At 45.8% G+C, this 26,834-nt stretch overlaps 2 protein-coding genes across 2 annotated transcripts; one reads left to right on the top strand and one right to left on the bottom strand.

Moving 5' to 3' along the window:
- Positions 1-473: 473 nt before the first annotated feature.
- On the bottom strand, positions 474-8,522 carry LOC106575637 (intermediate filament protein ON3). The gene is made up of 8 exons (XM_045697922.2): positions 8,196-8,522; positions 6,734-6,942; positions 5,004-5,160; positions 4,116-4,280; positions 2,895-3,020; positions 2,234-2,454; positions 1,994-2,019; positions 474-1,184 (listed from the first exon to the last, which is right to left on the bottom strand). The coding sequence occupies exons 1-8, from the start codon at positions 8,394-8,396 to the stop codon at positions 1,177-1,179; spliced, it is 1,113 nt and encodes a 370-aa protein (XP_045553878.1). The 5' UTR covers positions 8,397-8,522; the 3' UTR covers positions 474-1,176.
- LOC106575639 (keratin, type I cytoskeletal 18) lies at positions 8,505-14,913 on the top strand. Its single transcript, XM_014152250.3, has 8 exons — positions 8,505-9,149; positions 9,354-9,436; positions 9,718-9,874; positions 10,034-10,195; positions 12,266-12,391; positions 13,205-13,431; positions 13,734-13,768; positions 14,419-14,913. Exons 1-8 carry the CDS (start codon positions 8,814-8,816, stop codon positions 14,646-14,648), a joined length of 1,356 nt encoding a protein of 451 aa, XP_014007725.1. The 5' UTR covers positions 8,505-8,813; the 3' UTR covers positions 14,649-14,913.
- Positions 14,914-26,834: the final 11,921 nt, after the last annotated feature.

Below are 26,834 nucleotides of genomic sequence, written 5' to 3'. Positions count from 1 at the left end.
ACGACACTGGGGGCCCCGGGTTCTAGGAAGTATATCTCTGTCTGTGTGGTGACAATAGGCCCATGTATACCTTGAGTTCAGGGCTGAGTTGTATAGGGTGACAGACATACTCCTTAAACAAACCATACACATATTTGGTACATTCATATTTTCTCTTTTTATTTTGGACCTGGTTCAGTGACATTCAAGCTTTGGAGGACATAGCCTTCCCAGTCACACGAGCACAAGAGAACACAGATAAATTCTCCCACCACAAACATAATGAAAAACATAACATAATGAAAAAGAGCACAGGACACATTTTGTAAGAGCTCCTGTTACACATGGTCTTCCAAACTGCAGTTGAAAACAAAGTTTAACACCATAGCTTATTAAATAATGACCTTAACGTAAAACAAAAGACTCTGCAATGTTTTTTAGATGAGAAAGAGGTACAACACAGTGTTACTATAGCGAACAGCAGAGTGACGGTGGGCTTGGTTAATTGTCGGAGTAGTGTAAGCTCTTGGACATGACCCTGCCAGCCTCCACCTCAATTCGGATCAGCAGACGCTTCCTGGGGCTAGTTGGGGGGGCAACGGCATCTAATGGGAGGGGCTTCAGAGTCAGGAGGGGCTTCCTGGGGCTGGTTGGGGGGGCAACGGCATCTAATGGGAGGGGCTTCAGAGTCAGGAGGGGCTTCCTGGGGCTGGTTGGGGGGGCAACGGCATCTAATGGGAGGGGCTTCAGAGTCAGGAGGGGCTTCCTGGGGCTGGTTGGGGGGGCAATGGCATCTAATGGGAGGGGCTTCAGAGTCAGGAGGGGCTTCCTGGGGCTGGTTGGGGGGGCAACGGCATCTAATGGGAGGGGCTTCAGAGTCAGGAGGGGCTTCCTGGGGCTGGTTGGGGGGGCAACGGCATCTAATGGGAGGGACTTCAGAGTCAGGAGGGGCTTCCTGGGGCTGGTTGGGGGGGCAACGGCATCTAATGGGAGGGACTTCAGAGTCAGGAGGGGCTTCCTGGGGCTGGTTGGGGGGGCAACGGCATCTAATGGGAGGGACTTCAGAGTCAGGAGGGGCTTCCTGGGGCTGGTTGGGGGGGCAACGGCATCTAATGGGAGGGACTTCAGAGTCAGGAGGGGCTTCGACTGCAAATCAATGTCTGCGTGCATGAAAGGACTGGGATTGGTTGGTTTGTTTTAGTAATCTGAGCAAACGAGATATGATTTGATTTTAGTAGGACACACAGATCATGACACAACACAGGTCACAGTTCCTTCCTATCGGATCTTTCTCTTCTTACTCACCCTTCTACACATTTACTGAGGATGGGAAAGAACTACTCGGCAGTGGTGTAAAGTACTTAAGTAAAAATACTTTTAAGTACTACTTAAGTAGTTGTTTGGGGTATCTGTACTTTACTATATTTTTTACTACTTTTACATTCACTCAACTACATTCCTAAAGAAAATAATGTATTTTTTACTCCTTACATTTTCCCTGATACCCTAAAGTACTTGTTACGTGTTTAATGCTTAGCAGGACAGGAAAATTGTCTGATTCACGCCCTTATCAAGAGAACATCCCTGGTCATCCCTATTGCCTGTGATCTGGCAGACTCACTAAACATAAATGCTTTGTTTGGAAATTATGTCTGAGTGTTGGAGTGTGTGTCTGGCTATCCGTACATTTTAAAAACAAGAAAATCGTGTTGTCTGGTTTGCTAAATATAAGGAATTTTAAATGATTTATACTTTTACTATTGATACTTAAGTACATTTAAAACCATATACTTTTAGACTTTTACTCAAGTAGTATTTTACTGGGTGACTTTTACTTTAGTTATTTTCTTTTAAGGTATCTTTACTTTTACTCAAGTATGAAAATTGGGTACCTTTTCCACCACTGCTACTCTGAAGTGGAAAGTATCATGTAGATGCTACCTAGAGGTTCTAAGGTTAAATAAACTAATGAAGAAGAGAGTGAATCACTGGAGGGAATAAGAAGTGCTCTTACCTTGCTGACGTATATGGTCATTCATTCTGAAATGACAGAGAGAATACGGGCTAAGTATAGGCAGAATACTACAGTATTTCTCCATTTCAATCTCTCTCTCTCTCTCTCTCTCCCTCCCTCTCTCTCACACAGACACAAACACACCACTGACCCCACCCATTCACACATAACCCCCCTACATCCCCCGTCACCACACACACTTCTCTCCCCCGGTCCCCCCTGCTCCACTGTGCCACTCACCTCATCTCCTCTCCCTCCAGTAGCTTCCTGTAGGTGGCGATCTCGATGTCCAGGGCCAGTTTGAGGTTCATCAGTTCCTGGTAGTCCCTGACTTGACGGGCCATGTCCTGCTTGGCCCTGCGGAGAGCGTCCTCCAGCAAAACAATATTATCCCTGGCCTGCTCCAACGCATTCTGCCCATCCACCTCCACATCTTCAATGTCCTTCTCAAGAACTATTTTCTGAACAGGGGAAGAGAGGGAGGGAGGGTCAGAGTGAGAGGGTCGGAGGGAGAGGGTCGGAGGGAGAGAGGGTCAGAGAGAGGGGGGGAGGGAGGGAGAGGGTCAGAGGGAGAGGGGGAGAGAGAGGGGTAAAGGGAGGGGGTGAAGAGGGTCAAAGGGAGAGTGTCAGAGGGAGAGGGTCAACGGGGAGGGAGAGGGTCAGAGGGAGGGGGGAGGGGGGAGTCAGAGGGAAAGGGGTGGGAGAGGGTCAAAGGAAGGGGGGAGGGAGAGGGTCAAAGGGAGGCGGGGAGAGGGTCAGTAAGAGGGGGGAGGGAGAGGGTCAAAGGGAGGGGGGAGGGAGAGGGTCAAAGGGAGGGCGGGAGAGAGTCAGAGGGATAACGGAAGTGGAGAAGGATATAGAAATATAGGAAACAGTGTGTGTGCGTGCAAGAGCGTTTCACCTGCTTCTTGAGGGTCTCCAGCTCTGCCTTCAGTCTCTGTGTTAGACGGAGCATGTCAGCAATCTCCTTCTTCACATCACGTACATCCTGCTCATACTGTCCTGCTGTCAGCACTATGTCATCCATCTGAGAGAGGGAGGAGGGAGGGAGGGAGGGAGGGAGGGAGAGAGGGAGGGAGGAGAGGGGAGGGAGGGGAGGGAGGGAGAAAAAGAGAGGGGGAGAAAGGATAGAGGGGAATCAGTGAATATATTTAGGATAGTCATCACTCTTGTTGCATCATCAACATCATTTACTGTGATACGTAATGTTGGTGTGTGTGGCTCTGATGTGTAACTGTGATTAAGTTGCGAAACAAAAGTTATTCTTGACAGACAATAGATTCCACTCACCACCACTCACCCCCATCACTCACCCCCACCACCACCACTCACCAACACTCACCCCCACCAACACCACTCACCCCCACCAACACTACTCACCACCACCACCACTCACCACCACCACCACTCACCACACCACAACTCACCACCACTCACCCCCACCACTCACCCCCACCACCACCACTCACCCCCACCACCACTCACCACCACTCACCCCACCACCACTCACCCCACCCCGCCACCACTTACCACTCACCCCAACCACCACTCACCCCAACCACCACTCACCACTCCCACCACCACCCCTCAACACTCACCACCACCGCTCACCCCCACCACCACTCACCACTCACTACCACTCACCGCCACTCATCCCCACCACCACTCACCCCTCACCCCACCACCCCTCACCACTGCTCACCCCCACCACCACTCACCCCCACTCACCACTCACCCCACCACCCCTCACCACTGCTCACCCCCACCACCACTCACCCCCACCCCCACTCACCCTCACCACTCCCACCACCCCTCACCACTCCCACCACCCCTCACCCCCACCACTCCTCACCACCACCACTCACCACTCCCACCACCATCACTCACCCCCACCACCACTCACCACCCCCACCAACCCTCACCACTCACCCCCACCACCACCACCACAGCGATTGAGAGCATTGGGCCAGTTACCGAAAGGTCGCTGGTTCAAATCCCAGAGCCGACCAGGTGAAAAATCTGTCAATGTGCCCTTGAGCAAGGCATTTAACCTTAATTGCTCCTGTAAGTCTCTCTGAATTAGAGTGTCTGCTAAATGACCTAAAATTTTTAAAATCCTCACCTTTTTCTGGTTCCACAGCTCTGCCTCCTCTCTGGCACGGGAGCCCATGTCCGCGTACTGTTTCTTGACGCTGTCGATGATCTCGTCCATGTCTAGAGATCTCTTGTTGCTCTCCTTCACGACCACCGTCTCATTCTGGATATGAGACTCCAGCTCCTTCAGCTCCTGTCACGCCACAGCCAGGACAACAATACTACATTAGAGAAGGAGATCTGGGCCTCCCGAGTGGCGTACTGTTCTAAGGCACTGCATTGCAATGCTTGCTGTGCCTCTAGAGATCCTGGCTCGAGTCCAGGCTCTGTCGCAGCCGGCCGGGATCGGGAGAGCCATGGGGCAGCGCACAATTAGGGGAGGGTTTGGCTGGCAGGGATGTTCTTGTCCTATCGCGCACTAGCATGTCTTGTGGCGGGCTGGGCGCAATGCACGGTGACACGGTCGCCAGGTGTACGGTGTTTCCTTTGACACATTGGTGCGGCTGGCTTCCGGGTTAAGTGGGCATTGTGTCAAGAAGCAGTGCGGCTTGGCAAGGTCGTATTTCGGAGGACGCACGGCTCTCGACCTTCGCCTCTCCCGAGTCCGTACGGGAGTTGCAGCGATGGGAGAAGACTGTAACTACCAATTGGATACCACGGAATTGGGGAGAAAAAGGGGTAAAGAATAGGAGATCTGGGCTGCGTCTCATTCCAGATAACTGCCTCCTTCGCTCTGCCCTAGTTGGCAGATTTGAGATGGTTTGTGCACTGGGTAGGTGTAAGTTGCAATAGTTCCACACAGCGCCATGCAGTAAAGAGAGTTTGGCAAACTTTTACACTGGACGCCATGTTAGCTATTTATGGTTCTGGTTCCACCTAGCCCCTGATTGGCCGATGGGTGTGTCAGTCAGCCTACCTCATCATAGCCCCGCCTCAAGAGGTCCAGTTCTCCCATCAGGTCCTCCAGATCCAGAGCCAGATCCACAGCTGCCAGGTGGCCCTCATCCACATCCTTCTTGTTGATCACAAAGTCATTCTCCAGATCTGACTTCTTCTGGATCTCATCCTGGTACCTGGAGGACCACAGAGTGGATAATGAAGAGGACGTTGTTGTTTTGATATTTTACATTTTAGTCATTTAGCAGACGCTCTTATCCAGAGCGACTTACAGGAGAAATTAGGGTTAAGTGCCTTGCTCAAGGGAACAGACAGATTTTTCACCTAATTGGCTTGGAGATTCAAACCAGCAACCTTTTGGTTACAAGCCCAATGCTCTTAACCTCTAGGCTATCTGCCGCCCAGGTATGATATGACTGAGATGGGAGCTCAGGTAAGCGCACACACCCGCGCGCACGACACACCACGACACGACACAACACACCACACCACAACGACACACCACGACACACCATACCACGACACACCACACCACGACACACCACGACACACCATACCCCACCCCGACACACCACAACACACCACGACACACCACGACACACCATACCACACCACACCATGACACACCACGACACACCACGAACACCACGACACACCACAACACACCATACCACACCATGACATACCATACCACACCATGACATACCACAACACACCATACCACACCACGACACACCACGACACGACACACCACGACACACCACAACACACCACGACACGACACACCACACCACGACACATCACGACACACCACGACACACCACACCAGACACACCATGACACACCACGACACACCACACCACGACACACCACAACACACCACACCACACCACGACACACCACAACACAACACACCACACCACATCACACGCATCCTCAAACCCCTTTCCCTGATATGTCAATTTATCATCCTACTGTCAGACCATCTGCAGCTTTGTTCCCCTCTCACCCCCCAAGTCAGACAGACACCCTAGCATAGCGTGCTTGTGTTGAGCTGATCCAGACTGGGTAAGAGCCCAGGATGGATGGGATGAATGGGCCCAGGTCCCTAAGGGTTAAACATTTTCTCCACTCTCAGAGCCATGTCTGTGGGTACTGTGCAACACAGAGGTCCATGGTTAGGGGGTAGAGTGGAGTAGAGGGGCTGGGGAGTGTACACTGACTACCGTACATTTACCTCTCCCCACAGACATAGTGCAGGGCACACCAGAGCCTCCCTGTACATACTTAACTCAACCCAGTGGACAGAGGCTTATGTAAGGATAAAGAATTAGCACCTCCGACTCTTGAGGCCTGGGGACCCAGGTGGAAAAATGCTCCGTAGCCTAGCGTGAGAAAACGCTGTTTGTCACTTTAGACTGATGAGGTTCCTGTTATGGACTGTGGCATTTCCTGGAGGCCTGGTGACCTGTACAATATCTAAACTATGATTTATATTATACAATTGACTGTCCTAGTTTTCTCCCTAGGAATCAGGAATCAGGTGGTTTGTTAGGGCTTTCTAAAATGGTAAATGCATTCATAATTTAGATCTATCTTTTGCAGTGCATGTTGTCCAATTCAATTCAATGCCATTCTATTGTATTGCACTGTACTATTTTGTATTGTATTGTATTCCATTCTATTCTGTTCTATTCGATTCTATTAAGATTATTACTTAACTACAAAAGGCTCTGTGAAGTCACTGACTTGTTGCGTGTCTGGTCCACTTCGTCCTGGCAGCGGGCCAGCTCCTGCTTCAGTTTCTGTTTGTCCCGGGCCAGCTTCTCGATCTGCCGCTGCAACTCGTTGGCCAGCTGTTGGACCACAGCGTCCACGTTGCCTTTGTAGTCCTCCTGCTCCTTCAGGATCTTCAGACGTGTGTCCAGGACCTTGTTCTGCTGCTCCAGGTTTTGCACCTAGAGGGAGAGAGAGAGTATATTGGATTAGAAACTAAATCAAGGTTGTTGCATCTGAAACCAGTCAGAGTAAACTACAATGAGTTATAGAAGGAAAAAACTCCTATCTGTTTTTATTCATGTCACTAGGGGATTGTGGGTTAAGAATTGTAAGCCTCCACTTCTCTGCTAGCAGGAATTGAACAGATATTGAAAAAGTGACTCTACAACCTGTTAGTCTTGTGGGATGCCATTGTGTGTGTGTGCGTGTGCGTGTGTGCCTGTGTGTGTGCACATATGTGGAGCCTCAGTGATGAAGGGTCTCATTACACTAACTGGGCAACACCAGATCTGCCCGCACACAATTCCACTGTGTGTGTGTGGCAAGCACACTGTCTGGCTGCTTGGTGGCTGCAACATGCATTAGGTTTACACCCAGACTCTCATGGCTGTTAAATATAGAACTAATGTGTGATTCACTACAACATACTCACATGATGGTCTGTTAACAACAAATAGGCCCCCACACTCACAAATATAACCCAACAAAAATATTATATAATATTGACTAAATCCAAGTCCAAAAATCTATATAAGAAAATAGATTTGGAAAATTTGCAAGAGATTAAACATAATTCCATTTTGAAATGATATTCTGTTATTGGCCACAAGGTGGCACCTTAGCAGTTGAAAACACCCTATGATCGACAGAGAGAGAAGAGAGAAAGAAAGTGAGAGAAAGAATGAGAGAGAGGGAGAGAGAGAGAGAGAGAGAGGCTCAGAACGCGGAGCAGAGAGCAGGAGACTCTATGTCTGACAGGTTTTCTTTACAGGTGTGAGTGATGGTGATGAGACCGCTAGAACACCTCTCTCTGGGTAGAATGTTTTGGCTACATGAACCCCGCTGCTGGGATGATTTCAGAGCCTCTTATTTTAGTGGAGGTAGACTTGTAATTATGTAAAGGTGGTCATGAAGTATAATGACAGTTAAGTAGAATGTATAAAAACATAGGCCTGTAGATAATTAGAAATACATGTTTGTTTTATCTCAAGATGTGTTTTGGGTCTATCTAATGGAATTATTACACAATGAATTGGAAGAAAATCAAATCAAGTATCATATGGCTGAAATAATTATGTAGGAGTGCCATACAGGTGTTTGTCTATTACCAGCAGACTTCAGACAGACCTAGTGCATCAATGTATTGATTTTGTAAAATTATCAATCCAATCAATAATAATAATAATAATAATAGAATAATAAAATAACACACCTTGTCAATGAATGCTATAAACTTGTCATTGAGTCCAACCATTTGGTCCTTCTCCTGGCTCTTGGCTGACTGGTCCTTCGGGTCCACCTTCGGTTTGTTGGGCTCTAGAAGGTCCTTGTTAGTGGCGACGTTCGGGTAGCTTTTGTGCTTGTTACCGGAGGGAGTGTCGGACTGGCTGCTGTATCCGCCTGGTTTGGACATCTTGTCTTTGTGTTCTTGTCAGAATGACAGAGAGAGAGAAGGAGTCTCAAGTATCAGACTCAGAGTTTAGGGAAAGGCATGTCTTCTCAGGTTATCACCCGATTTTAAGGAGGGCAAGGACCAACCCTCACCACTCAGGTGTCCGCCTCTGTCCAATCAGCTGAGGTGGAACTCTAAATTTCATAGTAAAAACAACAGTCACAAAGGAAAACTTGAATGTTTACTCTAAACCTGTTTGCCCGGGGGTGTGCTGGACATACTACAGCCAATCGTATCTTTGGGGCTGGTTTCAGGTGTTGAGCAGCGGTATAAAAACAGTCCCTCGCATCTCTCAATCACTACCTGTACAGGTGACTATCGGTTCTACACTGCCTCTCTATTTTCTTTCTCAACTCACCCATTCAACCAACTACTGCCATGTCTAGGAACAGAGCCTTTAGCATGTTCGGTGGGGCCGGGGGAAGAGGCTCCAGGGTGTCCGTGGCCAGTCTGGAGGGGCTACGGAACGCGATGCGTTCTGACCCGGAGAATTCAAAGGAGGTCTTTCCTGCCCCCGGGCCCGCCGCGGATGATAAGAAGACCATGAAGGGTCTCAACGACCGTCTGTCCGGCTACCTGGGCAGGGTGAGGAACCTGGAGGACGCCAACAAAGATCTGGAGGACCAGATTCAGGACATCTTGGGCAAGAGAGTAGACCCCAATGGCCGCGACTGGGATGTGGTTGAGAAACCGTTGAATGACCTCAGGAAGAAGGTGATTTTTCACTCAGTTAATTATTTAATATGATTAATTAGACTGATTTATTCTGCATTTTTGCCCTTTAAATTATCAATGTACAGTACTGTATGTCTATGTCAGCTGAGCTCATTCACCTGATAGTCACTTGATCTCTGTCTGTGAATCATTTGGTGTGTTTATTGAATTCTCAATAACTGGCCCATGTTCTCTTGGTTTCAGCTCCGTGATATAACCATGGATAATGCAAGTTTGTTACTGCAAATTGACAACACCAAACTGGCCAATGATGACTTCAAAAACAAGTGAGACATGACATGCTATCAATTTATTATAAAAGAAGACCTGGAGATTTATTTAACGTACTTAGTAGTACCCTCAATTAATAAAAAAAAAATAGGACAAAAATACACAAAATAAAATAAATATTATTGGATTATTATTATTATTATGTCATTATAATAACAATTTTAATGAAAAATGGTGCTCATTTACATATAGCAGTCTTTGCTAAAACCCAATGGGTCTTTTTACATTGTATGGGGCTAAGAGAGACTGATACATGCTCCTGTCCTCTCCTCTGCAGGCTGGACAACGAGAAGCAGGCCAGGAAGACTGTGGAGCGAGACTTGATTGGTCTGAAGAAGATGATTGATGACACCAACCTGAACCGCATGCAGCTGGAGAGCCAGATCGAGTCTGTGAAGGAAGAGCTCGCCTTCCTCAAGAAGGACCATAAGGATGTAAGGGCACACACTCATTCACCCACTGTTCCCGGAACAGTTTTGAGATTTACCTCATTATGGTTATGTTTATAGCTGGGAATAGGAGAGATGATCCTAGCGCAGCTTTTACTTGAAATAGCCCATAATAACTACTGTATTCTCCCCTGCTGCATGCAGGATGTTGATGAGCTGCGTAAGAAGATCAAGGACTCCAACGTCCTCGTGGAGTTTGACTCCCAGGACAATAACCTGAGTGATACACTCAACAAGATCCGCTCCCAGTACGAGAAACTGGCCAAGAAGAACCTCAAGGATACCGACGACTGGTACCAGAGCAAGGTATGAAGATTTACTTCCTTATCAATGAACCACACTATATTAGTTTGTTTGTTCATTAATTATCTAATTATTTTGCTTGTTTGTTTGTTCATTCCTTAATTAATTAATCTCGCTTGCTCTATCTCTCTCTGTCTCTCTCTCAATTCAATTTAATTAAATTTCCTTTATTGGCATGATGTAACAATGTACATATTGCCAAAGATTTACAATATTAACATAATTCAAATAATAATAATCAATATTGTCAATGGGACAGCAGTAACTACAATAATCAAGGGTCAAAATAATCAGACATTGAACAATTACAATAACAATAAGCATAGAGGTTATGTGCAGGGTGGTTGGTATGTCAGACACTGACTCATCTTATGGCAGGCAGCAATGTACTGTAGTGCGCTGCCAACCCATAGCTCTCTGCGTCCTCCCCCAACAGGACGGGCAGCCTATCCTCATCAGAGAGGTCTTTGAAACCTTGAATAAGGGTTTCAAATTTGGGGAAATGACACTCTCTAATTGTTTTATATTTTTTGACATTTTGTCAGGAAATGCAGCTCTGTCAGGTTTTGCTGTGGTGCAGTGCACACAGCCTTTCCTCTACAGGGAGCCAGGTTTTCCTGGGTCTACCCTTCTCAATGGCAAGGCTGTGCTCACTGAGCCTGTACTTTGTCAAGGTTTTTCTAAGGTTTTGATCAGTAACCATGGTCAAATAGTTTGCCATGGTCTACTGTAGATTTAGGGCCAGATAGCACTGCATTTTGCTTTGTGCTTGTGTTTCCCCAATAAGTAATGTAGTTTTGTTTTGACTGTGTTGTAATTTGGTTTATTCTGATTGATTGGATGTTCTGGTTCTGAGGCTTCAGTGTGTTAGTAGAACAGGTTTGTGAACTCAGCCCCAGGACCAGCTGGATGAGGGGACTCTTTTCTTTGCTCAGCTCTTGGCATTACAGGGCTTGGTAATGATATGAGAGGGGGTCACTGTATTTTACATAATTCAAAAACTTAATTGCTCTTTTTTGAGTTTTTATTATTAGTGGATATTGGCCTAATTCTGCCCTGCATGCATTGTTTGTAGTTTTCCTCTAGACATGTCGGAGAATCATACAGAACTCTGCATGCAGTGTTTCAATGGGGTGTTTGTCCCATTGGGTGAAATCTTGTTTTGCAAGTGGACCCCACACCTCACTGCCATAAAGTGCAATTGGTTCAATGACACATTCAATTAGTTTTAGCCAAATATTATATTTGGAATTTGAATTTGTTTTTTAATGGCGTAGAATGCTCTGCGTGCTTTCTCTCTCAGTTCATTCACTGCCTCATTAAGGTGTCCAGTTTATTTTATTTTTAAACCTAAGTAATTGTAGTGTGTTGGTAGCTCAGTTGGTAGAGCATGGTGTTTGCAACACCAGGGTTGTGGGTTCGATTCCCACGGGGGGCCAGCAAAAAAAAAAATTATGAAATTGTATGAAATGTATGCATTCACTACTGTAAGTCGCTCTGGATAAGAGCGTCTGCTAAATGACTAAAATGTAAATGTAAATGCAGTACTCTATACATTTTGCACCAATTGAGAACTTTTGTCTAATTCCCTGAGATCTGGATCTTCTCTGGAAAATCATTATTTTTGTATTTTTGGGGTTTACTGCCAGGGCCAAGGTCTGTGCCTGCTGTTTGAGCATCTCATTTAGGATGCCATCAGGTCTGCATGCTTTTTAAATTTGAGGGCCTGAAGTTTCTTATACAGCTCTTGGTCAGTAATTGTGGAGTCCAATGGATTTTGATTGTCTTTTATAGGTTTTTCTAATCCATTCAACTTCTCATGAATTTGGTGTTCTGCATTTGCATGAATTTGAACGATGTTGTAGAATGTTTTAAAATGGGTTGTCCATACGTCACCATTTTGTATAGCTAATTCCTGTCTTTAAATATTTTTTTTTTATAGGTTTTTCCAATTTTGCCAGAAGTTGTTGTGTTTATGGACTGTTTATGGACACTCAATTAGTGTCAGCATCTTGCTGTTGTACTGCTTTTTTTGAGTTTGGTTCTCTCTCTCTCTCTCTCTCTCTCTGACAGTTTGACAGCATCAAGGTAGAGGTGGTTCAGAATACTGAGGCTCTGCATTCAGGCAAGAATGAGCTCAAAGACCTGCGCAGACAGAGACACCTCCTGGAGATAGACATACAGTCTATAACGAGCATGGTAAAACATACCTACCTGCACCATCTCACTCACACACACACACACACACACACACACACACACACACACACACACACACACACACACACACACACACACACACACACACACACACACACACACACACACACACACACACACACACACACACACACCATACCCAACATAGGTAACCCCCATACACCACCTGTACTGTCCTACACGCTAGAAAAAAGAGTTCAGCTATTCCCATAGGAGAACCATTATTGGTTCCAGGTAGAACCATTTTGTGGTCAATGTAGAACCCTCTTTAGAAAGGGTTCTACCTGCAACCGAAAAGGTTCCTCAAAGGGTTCTCCTATGGGGACCGCCGAATAACCCTAAATAGCACCTTTTTATCTAAGAGTGTAGGTCAACTGTAAACTGGGTCAAGGTAAAGCTGACCATGCTAAACAGGGGTCAACTATGCACACACACATCCCCCTAACCTACAGAGAATGCAACACCTCTATATAGGGATGTAACATAGCTGTGTTGTCGACACACATTCCAGCCAACCTGGTTATTACATTGAACTCTGTCATTAAGAACCAGACTGAACTTCATGACCTGTCATCAACATGGTCGTCACCTGGAACATATGTGAACTTGATTTATCAACAACTAATACAAAACAGTCCAACATCCGATAGCATTTCACAATGCCTTGCTGGGTGTCTTTATAGTCAAGAAATACAAATAAAAATAGTGAGTTCAAATGGATTTGATTGGTCCCTGTGCCTGTCCATCACATCTGCTCACAAATTGATTGGTCTCTTTCCTTGTCCGTCACAGGTCTACTCCCACGAGGAATCTCTGAAGGACACGGATGGGCGGTACAACCGTGAGATGACCCGCCTCAATAATATCCTGGTGCAGTTGGAGGGAGAGCTGGTCCAGGTGAGGACGCAGGTGGAGAGGCATGTGGATGACTACCAGGAGCTGCTCCACGTCAAGATGAAGCTGGAGGCCGAGATCGAGAACTACCGCAGCCTAATGCACGACATCGCCCCCGACGACAGGTGAGCTAATGATGCACAAACCCAGAGGGAATGGGGGCTCAGTAATCATGACTTGATGTGGGTTGTCATAGCCGGTATTCCCAGTTAGCCCATGGCTTATAATGAGGTACCTATACATAGGATCAAACAACATTCAGTTTCTATAGGATCTGTAGCTGCAACACATTTGCAGTAAACCTGGTATTACATTTTTTTTGTAAGTCGCTCTGGATAAGAGCGTCTGCTAAATGACTTAAATGTAATGTAAATGTAACATTTCAAGTTGCCGGTTAAGTGGTGTTATTTATCCTCTTCCCCAATAGCGTGGACTTTTCTTTAGAGCAGGCAGTGAATTGTGGTAAGTACTGGACACCGGCTCTACTGAACCATCTGATCTGATGTATGGGGAGAAGACACCAGGGAATCCAACATACCATTATATCACTGTCCATCTAAGATGTCTCTGTTTCACGGACCAATCAATCACAGTGCGCTCTAACACCACTCCTGATTGCTGTTCATTCTCAGTTATGGCTAATATCACTTTGTCTGCACTACCTACCTATGTCACTGTATAACTGCATGAAGTCAAAGACATGTTATTAACATGTTGTAGACAGATCCAATGGTATTCTGATTGTGAGTTGTTCCTTGTACGATTGTAAGACATTGATTCATTTGATCCCAATGTTATGTGGATGTGTTGCAGAGGGGGTGTCTATTCCCATTCAATTCATGCAAACATCTGATTCAAGTAGGATGTGCAATTTGATTTGAACATGGCCAATATACTATACATTTCCAATTGAAATTGTATGTCTTCTTCTATTATAGTCTGGTGGAACCGTCCCGATCACGCAATAGCTCACATTCTGATTTAAACAGAAACATAATGGGGAGCGTAGCAATCAGGATGGTTCCACAAGGCTACTTCAATTTCTCAACTGAAAAGCATCCTGCAAAACCTTCAGACTGAGATCTTCTTCCTCTTTCCTGACTCCTCATCAGAGCCGCCCCAGCCACCTAAGAAAGCCTTGATGAAGGATGAGGTTGATGGAAAGGAGGTCCCCAAAAAGACAGAAGCCCCGGCAACTCAGAAAAGTCTCCCTCCAATCCAAGAGGCCCCCACAAAGAAGACAGAAGCCCCTGCAACTCAAGAGAGCCTCCCTACAAAGACAGAGGCCCCTACAAAGGCAGCTAAGGCTGAGACACCAACAACCGAAGCAGTTACCAGCTGAGGAGGATAAACCAAAGAAAGATTCCTCCTCTTGTGTCTTCTTCCTCCTCCGATGCAGACAATAATGACCATAAAGAGAAACCCATAAAGAAGTCTGCCACCCTGAAACCCCCTCCTCACCTCAACCCCCATCCCTCTAGTCTTTTCTCTTCGTGTTTTGAAGCCCAGCATCGTAACTAATGATGTTGTGTATGGTTTGAAGTAGATTTGGTGTTGTTATTCCACTGCATTCTTTCTCAGAGATGTTTCTCTACAAAATAAATATGTTCAACACATTGTTCTTGACTCTGTATCATCAATGCCTTCCAGTTGTCTTGTTCAAGACATTGAATATTGTTTTTATTACCACTGAGTTGTGCAATATTCCCCGGGTAGTAAGCGTAGTGTTGTAGTGGTGGGCCTAAAACTGTTGGACTGAAAACAGTGGCTGTGTGTTTACTGTTCACCCACAGAAACATTGACACTGATCTGAGGAAGTGAGGACTGGAGTTCTGAGGAATTGGATCTAAATCAAACAGAGCTGTTTTCACAGAGAAGCTAAAGTGAAACCAAAGACAATGCAACAGAAAACATGTCGTCTCCCATGAATGACAACTATGGATGATGACATTTAAGATTAGATTCTGTGAAACAAGGACTGGAGTTGTAAGGAATTGTGACTATAGCATGAGGCCAGGTATCAGCAGGTAGCCTAGTCAAGCCAGACGTGTATAGCCATAACAGACATGTTGGTGACCTTATTCAGTGGTGTAAAGTACTTAAGTAAAAAATACTTTAAAGTACTACTTAAGTGGTTTTTTGGGGTATCTGTACTTTACTATTTCAATTTTTGACAACTTTTACTTCACTACATTCCTAAAGAAAATAAGGTAATTTTTACTCAAAACATTTTCCCTCACACCCAAAATTACTCATTACATTTTGAATGCTTAGCAGGATAGGAAGATGGTCCAATTTATGCATTTATCAACAGAACATCCCTGTTCATCCCTAATGCCTCTGATCTGGCGGACTCACTTAACACAAATGCTTTGTTTGTAAATTACGTCTGAGTGTTAGAAAACATGAAAATAGTGGCATCTGGTTTGCTTAATCTAAGCCATTTGAAATGATTTATACTTTTACTTTTGATACTTAAGTATATTTAAAACCAAACACTTTTTAACTTTTACTCAAGTAGTATTCTTTTGTGAGAACTTTACAAACATGTAGGCAGTGAGAGCGAGAGAACAAAGAAGGGGACCAGGCAATAGACGGAGACATATTTCCGACGACATTAGGGCCACTTTGGTGGACCATGTCATAAATCATGGCCTAACGATGAGGGAGGCTGGGCAGAGAGTCCAGCCCAACCTGAGTCGCTACACGGTAGCATCCATAATACGCACATTTAGACTGGCGAACAGGTATGTCTTCTACTTTCTACACTAGACTGTACCTATGTAATTGTTGCACATCATTCTGCATCACAGTACAATACAACGTAGTCCTACAATATTAGGTCTATGCTTAGTGAACCCCAAAAAATGGTGCTGTGAAGTACATGTAATACAGTTTTGATGTTACTGTGTACAGGATGTAAAAAAAAAACCTAACCAATGACATCACATTCTTGGATTTTCTACAGAACTAACAGATGACTGTCACGTCTGCTCCTCCCCTCTGGTGCATGACGTCACCAGAATACTAACCACCGGTCCTGGAATTCATCTTTGTGCACACCTGGCACCCGTTTTTATGGGCACCTGTTAATCATTATGATTCGCACCTGGACTCCATTACCTTCATTTCATTTCCTCCCCTTTATGTCACTCTCCCATGTTCACTCACCAGTTGGTATTGTTCTTGTGTATCGGCGTTCTGCCTTATGTTAGTGTCGTGTTCTTGGTTTTATTAAAATGTTTCACCTGCTTCCGACTCACCGCCCCATCACAACGACCTGAGGGTGGAAGGCAATGTCTGTTTACCCATGAACTGGAATTGGCCATTGTCAATCTAGTGTTGGCAAACACCATCCGCCTACATTAGTTTTTCCCAATTGTTAACACACTAAAATTGGAACTTGAAACGCAATCACCGAAACTCATGTACCAAATCCCTAAACCAAGTCTGCAAAATTGCAAGAACAATTCCTGTTTTACACTCAGTTTTCAATTCTATATCTCACTTTTTGTAAAACACTACACACAGTTCTCTACATTAGGCACAACATTCAAAATGAACATCTCTTTAGTCCCTTTGGAAAGCAACGCCAATCACAATGCCAAGCTCTATACACCAATTGGCAACACCCACTCGTCACAGGTGTAAACACTAGTTGCTGAATTGTTCACTTAGAAATCAGAGCTTTAGCACTATAAAAGGCCACAGATGAGCTCTCCTGTTTTGGAGGAAAATGGAAGTCAATGGTGAAGCAAGAGCTAGAGGTGAAGGAGTGAGAGAAAGAGGAGGAAGAGGAGAACGAGGATGAGGAAGGACAGTTGTCTCAGATGGGCCACATTGGTTGACCATGTGCTCAACCATGGATTGAGTATGAGGGAGGCTGGGCAGAGTTCAGCCCAACCTGAGCCGCTACACGGTTGCATCTATCATCCGTACATTCAGAAATGACAACCGGTAAGTTACCTACCATCTACACTATGCTCTTTATGTATGTATACTGTAGTATACTGCAGTCCGACATATCAGTAGGCCTATGTTACTCAGTGATTGTTGGTCAATTGTTACAGTAATGTCATTTCATATTGAAAGAAAACAGATTATTTTGTCTTACTGTAACCAATCATATATTTGTGGATCTTCTGCAGATCTGAGAGACGGCCAGGCCATGGTGGAAGACCCCGTTCACACCAGAACAGGATACTGCTATTGTGAACACGGTGGTGGCAAACAACACCATTACACTACGGGAAATCCAGAACCACATAATTGCAGACAACACAATATTCAATAACATTCCCCAGGTGGGCTTGTCTACATTGGACCGTGTATTACAGCAGAACCGAATCCAGATTAAACATGTATACAGGGTGCCATTTGAATGAAACTCAGAGGGTTAAAGAACAGCGCTATGAATATATGCAAGTAAGTACTATACTGTGAATTTACTATCATATTAGCACTGTATAGACACATTACAGTACTGTAATCCAGTGTATTGTGCCTCACCATATTGACTGCTCTAGGTCTATGTCACATATTGTCCTGTTGTCTGTTTCAGAGTCTTGGAGCTGGATGCCGCTGCAATTCAGCACGTTTATAGTTCCATTGATGAGGCTGGCTTCAACCTAGCCAAAAGGGGACGGAATACTATTGGCCACCGTGCCACTGTGAATGTCCCTGGACAGCGTGGAGGGAATATCACCATGTGTGCAGCCGTTAGCCAGCAAGGCTATCACCATGCCAACCTTGGTCCCTACAACACCGTCCTTCTCATCACATTCCTGGACACATTACATGGCTTCCTCATTCCAGCCGAGCAGAGGGTGGACCAGAGCAGCCCAGGTATGTTGTCATCTGGGACAACGTGAGTTTCCACCGGGCTGCTCTGGTCCGCAACTGGTTCATCGACCACCCACAATTTATTGTTCTATACCTCCCACCATATTCCTCATTCCTAAACCCTATTGAATATTTTTTTCCGGCATGGCGGTGGAAGGTGTATGATCGCCATCCCCTCGCACACCTGCCTCTTCTCCAGGCAATGGAGGATGCATGTGGTGAAGTTGGTGTGGGGGCTTTCGGCGTCTGGATCCGTCACTCCAGAAGATTCTTTTCCCTGCTGTTTAGCCAGGGAGAACATGGCTTGTGATGTAGATGAGGTTTTTGTGTTTAGAGTTTTGAAAGAACGAGCCACTTTCATTTTTATTTTTGTACAGAAAACCCTTTATCTCACTAAATGTTTTCCTGGTTTTCTCCTGCTGGGTATGGAAAGTGTTACTTACAAAACACAAGTGTTCAAAATACTGTGTCTTGGAAATAAATGACAATGTTACTGTATTGCATTTGTGTGTTTATGTATATTTGATTAGGAATACATTGTTACAGTAATCTTTTACAACCGGCTACAGTGTAACACTGAAAATGCAAAAGGCATAAACCTACTGATGGGATATTCATAGTAGTGTTTTGTGTTGAGCACATCAGTGTGTTGGTTGGTAGACAGATCTAGTCATATGACGTGTCATTTTGATGCAAAAAAACATTTAGGAAAGAAAACAGTTTTTAATGCAGTGTTTGCTTTTGCTAGAGATTTGTAGAGTTTAGCATTTTGTGTTCAGAGTTTGGGGAAAATGGGTCAAAGATTCAGCAAACGTGTGGAAAACTTTAACTGTGAGAGCAAATCATTGCAGATCACACAACATTCCATAATATCAACCGTGTCAGTATGTCAACACTGCCGCATCTTGCGTCAACACCAACTTACAATGACGCAGCTGTCCAGGGTTCCATTTGAGAGGAACAGCGTTAGTCAAAGACCTTCGCTATGACTACGTGCAAGTAAATGTCACTGAACTACTGTCGTACAGTAATGGCAGTAGATTGTGTCCTATTGGCACTGTATAGATACATTCAGACAAAGCAGTATGTGACCTAGGCAGGTGCCCCCATTCTGGATGTGGGGACACCTGCCTTGCTTGTAGTTTTGACTGAATGTGTCTGACCCAACCCACCCCATCCTTGTGTGAAAATGTAGATATTGTTGTCCTGTGTTTTGAGTTACGCCATATTCACGGTACAGTGTATGCATCTGTTACAGAGAGTCCTGGACTTTGATGCAGTTGCACAGCCTCATGAGTTAATTTTCATTGAAGCTGGATTCAATCTAAAACCAGGCGTCGGGGCCGACATGTTATAGGACAAAGAGCCGTTGTGAATGTCCCTGGGCAGCGAGGGGGAAATATCACCTTGTGTGCTGCCATTAGTCTACAAGGAGTTCTCCATCACCATGCCACCCTAGGTCCCTACAATACTACACACATAATCATATTTCTGGATGCACTACATAATGCAGTTGTACAGAACGGACCAGAGCAGCCCAGGTTTGTTGTCATCTGGGATGTTAGTTTCCACCAGGCTGCTCTGGTCAGGGACTGGTTCACCAACCACAACTTCACAGTTGTGTACTTGCCCCCTTACTCCCCATTTCTCAATCCGATTGAGGAATTCTTTTCGGCTTGGCATTGGAAAGTTTATGACCACCAACCACATGCCCGCCTGCCTCTTCTGCAAGCGAAGGAAGAAGCATTCAGAGACATTGAGGTGGGGTCAGTCCAGGGTTGGATACGCAAGGTGATTATTTTCCCTGTTTCCTAACCAGGGATGACATTGCTTGTGATGTGGATGAGGTGATGTGGCCAGACCCTAACAGAAGGTGGGATCCATAAACCATCCACCCCATCCCTTACAATACTATTTTTTGTTTAGCTTTGCACTGTAATTTTACTGTAATAATTTGTTTCCATGAGTTTACAGTAACATATTGTATTAATTACTGTACTGTAATTCTACTTTGTGTTTTTTGTTTTGTTTGTAAAAACCTGCAATGGCAAAAAATAAGCTGTACATTTTTTTTCTGAAGCCTTTATATTTTTGTGTTCATTGAAATGTGAGTATATGTACTGTATTGGAACAATCTTTCACAGAAGCCTGTATGAGAAAATTTAAAAGGTATATAAAGTACTAAAGACAGCAGTGTTTTGTATAAAGTACATCAGTGTGTTGCTGCTTTGAAAGAGTAATTCAAATGGTGCATGTGCGTACCATTTTGTTGCAAAAATGCCAGTTTGAAAAGGTTTTGATTGCAGAGTTTCATTTTGACATAGAAGTGAGATGTTTATCTCCAAGTGTTGTGTCTTATTTGGCTTGTGTGTATAGTTTTGACACAAAGAGCCATATTCCGTAAGCAATCACAAAAAAACTGTAAGGCACCTTTACTTTTACTCAAGTATGACAATACAGTACTTTTCCCACCATGACCTTATTTGACCTTTTCTGCTGATTTTGAGACACGGTTCGATCCCTCTTTGGGGCTCTACTTATTGAGTAAATAAAACACTAAACAATCACAACACAGTCACTATTGGTCACTCTATTATGGATTATTATTCTAATATGTATTCATTATAGAATGTTGTCAGTTATTAAAGAGTACATTTGTTAACTGCACTGTAGAGAGTTGTAGACCTAGACATCTCCAATCCTAAAAGCATATATAAAATAAACAATTACAATTTATTTACATATTTACATAGTGTGTGTGTGAGAGAGATAGGAGAGTGTGTGTGTGCATTTTGTGTTTAATTTTTCCTTGTCAGCCACCCATCTCTGCTTTTCTGCTTTATAAAAAGCTGAGGTCTGGAACTCCCTCTAGGTCATCTCTCTCTCTCCATTCCTTGGCCTTGGTTGCCTGATGACTCACCCTGAATGTAATTCCTCTGCTCTATCGATCGCTACATACATTCACTGTGGAGAAGAAACATCAGTTTGTCCAGGAACTATCTGGCCAGCTGGACTTAGATATCTGGCTGGCCTGCCGGTGTCACGGCTGTCAAAAGGAGAGGACCAAGGTGCAGCGTGTGTGTAGTTCCACATTTTATTTAATCTGTGAAACTTTGCAATACATAAATAAACTAAATTGACAAAACAACAAACCGTGACGCAGAGGAGAAACAAACACTTCTCAAAAAGAATCACCCACAAAACCCAGGAAGAAAAACCCCTACTTAAGTATGATCTCCAATTAGAGACGAGGACCAGCTGCCTCCAATTGGAGATCATCCCAAACAATCCAACATAGAAATACAAAAACTAGAACCTAAGAACATAGAAATAGAAAACATAGGAAAACACAAAACACCCCCTGTCACGCCCTGACCTACTCTACCATAGAAAATAACATCTTACTATGGTCAGGACGTGACAGCCGGACCTACCTACTTGGCCGGACCTAGCTGCCTTTCTGGCCGGCTGGCCAGACATAGCTGTCATGTTTTCTATTCATCGTAACTAATGATGTTGTGTACAGTGTGAAGTCGATTTGGTGTTGTTATTCCACTGCATTCTTTCTCAGAGATGTTTCTCTACAAAATAAATATGTTCAACACATTGTTCTTGACTCTGTATCATCACTGCCTTCCAGTTGTCTTGTTCAAGACATTGAATATTGTTTTTATTACCACTGAGTTGTGCAATATTCCCCGGGTAGTAAGCGTAGTGTTGTAGTGGTGGGCCTAAAACTGTTGGACTGAAAACAGTGGCTGTGTGTTTACTGTTCACCCACAGAAACATTGACACTGATCTGAGGAAGTGAGGACTGGAGTTCTGAGGAATTGGATCTAAATCAAACAGAGCTGTTTTCACAGAGAAGCTAAAGTGAAACCAAAGACAATGCAACAGAAAACATGTCGTCTCCCATGAATGACAACTACAGTTGTTGAAGTGTAAGATTAGGTTCTTTGTAAGACGTGTGGCATTACAGAGTTGGCAAGAGCACGAGCAAATAGATCTACCGGTTCTGCTGTACTGTACCCATGGTAAAATAAAGTAGGCAGGCCTCCACATACTCTCCTCGGTATTACTCCACACCAGTTTGACAGCTATACATAACATTACTGAGAAAGGATGTTGACAATGTGTCCATCATCCCCCAATCACTCAGTGGTGCCAACTTGTAACGAGTGGTACTTTATCCTTTATCCTTTACTTTATCCTCTTTTGGAAGAAGCTAGCTAGCTAACGAAGAACAACAAAGAATATCTAGTTAACAGAAGAAAACAAAGAGAAAATCAGGACAGAAGAAAAAGGATATCAAAGTGAAACAGTTCTCTAAAGACACAAGAGACAATAATACAAGAAACAACACTTCTGTAGCTTGTCAACTATGTGTCTGTCTATCCCTGTTCTCTCCTCTCTGCACAGGCCATACAAACGCTTCACACCGCGTGGCCGCTGCCACTCTAACCTGGTGGTCCCAGCGCGCACGACCCACGTGGAGTTCCAGGTCTCCGGCAGCCTCTGGAACTGCCGGTCTGCAGCCAACAAGGCTGAGTTCATCTCAGCCTATGCTACCCTCCAGTCCCTAGACTTCCTGGCGCTGACGGAAACATGGATTACCACAGATAACACTGCTACTCCTACTGCTCTCTCTTCGTCTGCCCACGTGTTCTCGCATACCCCTAGAGCATCGAGCCAGCGGGGTGGTGGCACTGGAATCCTCATCTCTCCCAAGTGGACATTCTCTCTTTCTCCCCTGACCCATCTGTCTATCTCCTCATTTGAATTCCATGCTGTCACAGTTACCAGCCCTTTCAAGCTTAACATCCTTATCATTTATCGCCCTCCAGGTTCCCTTGGAGAGTTCATCAATGAGCTTGACGCCTTGATAAGTTCCTTTCCTGAGGATGGCTCACCTCTCACAGTTCTGGGTGACTTTAACCTCCCCACGTCTACCTTTGACTCATTCCTCTCTGCCTCCTTCTTTCCACTCCTCTCCTCTTTTGACCTCACCCTCTCACCTTCCCCCCCTACTCACAAGGCAGGCAATACGCTTGACCTCATCTTTACTAGATGCTGTTCTTCCACTAATCTCATTGCAACTCCCCTCCAAATCTCCGACCACTACCTTGTATCCTTTTCCCTCTTGCTCTCATCCAACACTTCTCACTCTGCCCCTACTCGGATGGTATTGCGCCGTCCCAACCTTCGCTCTCTCTCTCCCGCTACTCTCTCCTCTTCCATCCTATCATCTCTTCCCTCTGCTCAAACCTTCTCCAACCTATCTCCTGATTCTGCCTCCTCAACCCTCCTCTCCTCCCTTTCTGCATCCTTTGATTTTCTCTGTCCCCTATCCTCCAGGCCGGCTCGGTCCTCCCCTCCTGCTCCGTGGCTCGACGACTCACTACGAGCTCACAGAACAAGGCTCCGGGCAGCCGAGCGGAAATGGAGGAAAACTCGCCTCCCTGCGGACCTGGCATCCTTTCACTCACTCCTCTCTACATTCTCCTCTTCTGTCTCTGCTGCTAAAGCCACTTTCTACCACTCTAAATTCCAAGCATCTGCCTCTAACCCTAGGAAGCTCTTTGCTACCTTCTCCTCCCTCCTGAATCCTCCTCCCCCTCCCCCCCCCCTCCTCCCTCTCTGCGGATGACTTCGTCAACCATTTTGAAAAGAAGGTTGACGATATCCGATCCTCGTTTGCTAAGTCAAACGACACCGCTGGTCCTGCTCACACTGCCCTACCCTGTGCTTTGACCTCTTTCTCCCCTCTCTCTCCAGATGAAATCTCGCGTCTTGTGACGGCCGGCCGCCCAACAACCTGCCCACTTGACCCTATCCCCTCCTCTCTTCTCCAGACCATTTCCGGAGACCTTCTCCCCTTCCTCACCTCGCTCATCAACTCATCCTTGACCGCTGGCTACGTCCCTTCCGTCTTCAAGAGAGCGAGAGTTGCACCCCTTCTGAAAAAACCTACACTCGATCCCTCCGATGTCAACAACTACAGACCAGTATCCCTTCTTTCTTTTCTCTCCAAAACTCTTGAACGTGCCGTCCTTGGCCAGCTCTCCTGCTATCTCTCTCAGAATGACCTTCTTGATCCTAATCAGTCAGGTTTCAAGACTGGGCATTCAACTGAGACTGCTCTTCTCTGTGTCACGGAGGCTCTCCGCACTGCTAAAGCTAACTCTCTCTCCTCTGCTCTCATCCTTCTAGACCTATCTGCTGCCTTTGATACTGTGAACCATCAGATCCTCCTCTCCACCCTCTCCGAGTTGGGCATCTCCGGCGCGGCCCACGCTTGGATTGCATCCTACCTGACAGGTCGCTCCTACCAGGTGGCGTGGCGAGAATCTGTCTCCGCACCATGCGCTCTCACCACTGGTGTCCCCTAGGGCTCTGTTCTAGGCCCTCTCCTATTCTCGCTATACACCAAGTCACTTGGCTCTGTCATATCCTCACATGGTCTCTCCTATCATTGCTATGCAGACGACACACAATTAATCTTCTCCTTTCCCCCTTCTGATAACCAGGCGGCGAATCGCATCTCTGCATGTCTGTCAGACATATCAGTGTGGATGACGGATCACCAGCTCAAGCTGAACCTCGGCAAGACGGAGCTGCTCTTCCTCCCGGGGAAGGACTGCCCGTTCCATGATCTCGCCATCACGGTTGACAACTCCCTTGTGTCCTCCTCCCAGAGTGCTAAGAACCTTGGCGTGATCCTGGACAACACCCTGTCGTTCTCCACTAACATCAAGGCGGTGACCCGATCCTGTAGGTTCATGCTCTACAACATTCGCAGAGTACGACCCTGCCTCACACAGGAAGCGGCGCAGGTCCTAATCCAGGCACTTGTCATCTCCCGTCTGGATTACTGCAACTCGCTGTTGGCTGGGCTCCCTGCCTGTGCCATTAAACCCCTACAACTCATCCAGAACGCCGCAGCCCGTCTGGTGTTCAACCTTCCCAAGTTCTCTCACGTCACCCCGCTCCTCCGCTCTCTCCACTGGCTTCCAGTTGAAGCTCGCATCCGCTACAAGACCATGGTGATTGCCTACGGAGCTGTGAAGGGAACGGCACCTCCATACCTTCAGGCTCTGATCAGGCCCTACACCCAAACAAGGGCACTGCGTTCATCCACCACTGGCCTGCTGGCCCCCCTACCTCTGAGGAAGCACAGTTCCCGCTCAGCCCAGTCAAAACTGTTCGCTGCTCTGGCACCCCAATGGTGGAACAAGCTCCCTCACGACGCCAGGACAGCGGAGTCAATCACCACCTTCCGGAGACACCTGAAACCCCACCTCTTTAAGGAATACCTAGGATAGGATAAAGTAATCCTTCTAACCCCCCCCTTAAAAGATTTAGATGCACTATTGTAAAGTGGTTGTTCCACTGGATATCATAAGGTGAATGCACCATTTTGTAAGTCGCTCTGGATAAGAGCGTCTGCTAAATGACTTAAATGTAAATCCTTGACTGAACTCTCAAATCTCCACCATTGTCATGTTCCCTAGCAACAGGTAAAATGACATGTGTTTGTTATCTCAAGATAATGTGTTGCCAAAGGAGACGCAGCTATCCCTTGAAAGGAAACTCATGGCTGACAATGATCTAAGGAAACGAGGTCTGGAGTTCTAAGGAACGGTATCTAGATAAAACGGCAAAAAAGAAACAAGGAAACAACTTTGGTTGATGTGAGATGAAGTTCTGCCAAACAAGGACTGAAGTTGTAAAGATACTAGGACATGATGGCAGGTATCGACAGGTAGCCTAGCGGTTAGAGAAGCCAGCAACCGGAGGGTTGCTAGGTCGAATCCCGGGTCTTAAGAGAAAAATCATGTGTGACGTTAGCTGGCAACGGGAGGGTTGCTGGTATCAAATGCTAGATGCCGTCGCGCCCTTGAACAAGGCACTTAACCCCCACAATTGCGCCGTAGTATGGCAGCCCCCTTCTCCAACCTGTATGTGTACCTTTTTGTCTTTTGGAGGAGTTGGGATAAAGTGCAAGTCACATTTCTGTTGGACCTTGTACCTGTACAATTGGACAAATAAAGTCATGTTAATGTGAGATTAAGGTCTGTGAAACCACAACACAGAAAATAATGATTTTTATAAGACTGGTTTATTTTTCCAATGACAATGGTACAGACAACATGGAAGCATAGAGAGGAGGAAAGAGAGGGGTTCTGAAGTTATGGACACCACCATGGAGGTAGGAGGGGTTCTGAAGTTATGGACACCACCAGGGAGGGAGAGAGAGAGAGGAGGGGTTCTGAAGTTATGGACACCACCAGGGAGGGAGAGAGAGAGAGGAGGGGTTCTGAAGTTATGGACACCACCAGGGAGGGAGAGAGAGAGAGGAGGGGTTCTGAAGTTATGGACACCACCAGGGAGGGAGAGAGAAAGAGGAGGGGTTCTGAAGTTATGGACACCACCAGGGAGGGAGAGAGAAAGAGGAGGGGTTCTGAAGTTATGGACACCACCAGGGAGGGAGAGAGAGAGAGGAGGGGTTCTGAAGTTATGGACACCACCAGGGAGGGAGAGAGAGAGAGGAGGGGTTCTGAAGTTATGGACACCACCAGGGAGGGAGAGAGAGAGAGGAGGGGTTCTGAAGTTATGGACACCACCAGGGAGGGAGAGAGAGAGAGGAGGGGTTCTGAAGTTATGGACACCACCAGGGAGGGAGAGA

This window comes from Salmo salar, chromosome 16 (assembly GCF_965601325.2).
Source record: "Salmo salar chromosome 16, fSalSal1, whole genome shotgun sequence".
In the NCBI taxonomy this organism is placed as follows: Eukaryota; Metazoa; Chordata; class Actinopteri; order Salmoniformes; family Salmonidae; genus Salmo; species Salmo salar.
Note: the sequence above shows the minus strand (reverse complement) of the source record. Positions and strands in the feature narration are given on the sequence as shown.

Excerpts from the sequence above, each read along its gene's own strand:
- LOC106575637 (XM_045697922.2), bottom strand. The coding sequence starts at position 8,396 with ATGTCCAAACCAGGCGGATACAGCAGCCAGTCCGACACTCCCTCCGGT. Across the intron at positions 6,943-8,195 it reads TTATAGCATTCATTGACAAG|GTGCAAAACCTGGAGCAGCA; the intron begins GTGTGTTATTTT and ends CTCTCCCTCTAG. Across the intron at positions 2,455-2,894 it reads TGGAGACCCTCAAGAAGCAG|AAAATAGTTCTTGAGAAGGA; the intron begins GTGAAACGCTCT and ends TCCCCTGTTCAG.
- LOC106575639 (XM_014152250.3), top strand. The coding sequence starts at position 8,814 with ATGTCTAGGAACAGAGCCTTTAGCATGTTCGGTGGGGCCGGGGGAAGA. Across the intron at positions 9,150-9,353 it reads TGAATGACCTCAGGAAGAAG|CTCCGTGATATAACCATGGA; the intron begins GTGATTTTTCAC and ends TCTTGGTTTCAG. Across the intron at positions 13,769-14,418 it reads AGAGCAGGCAGTGAATTGTG|AGCCGCCCCAGCCACCTAAG; the intron begins GTAAGTACTGGA and ends ACTCCTCATCAG.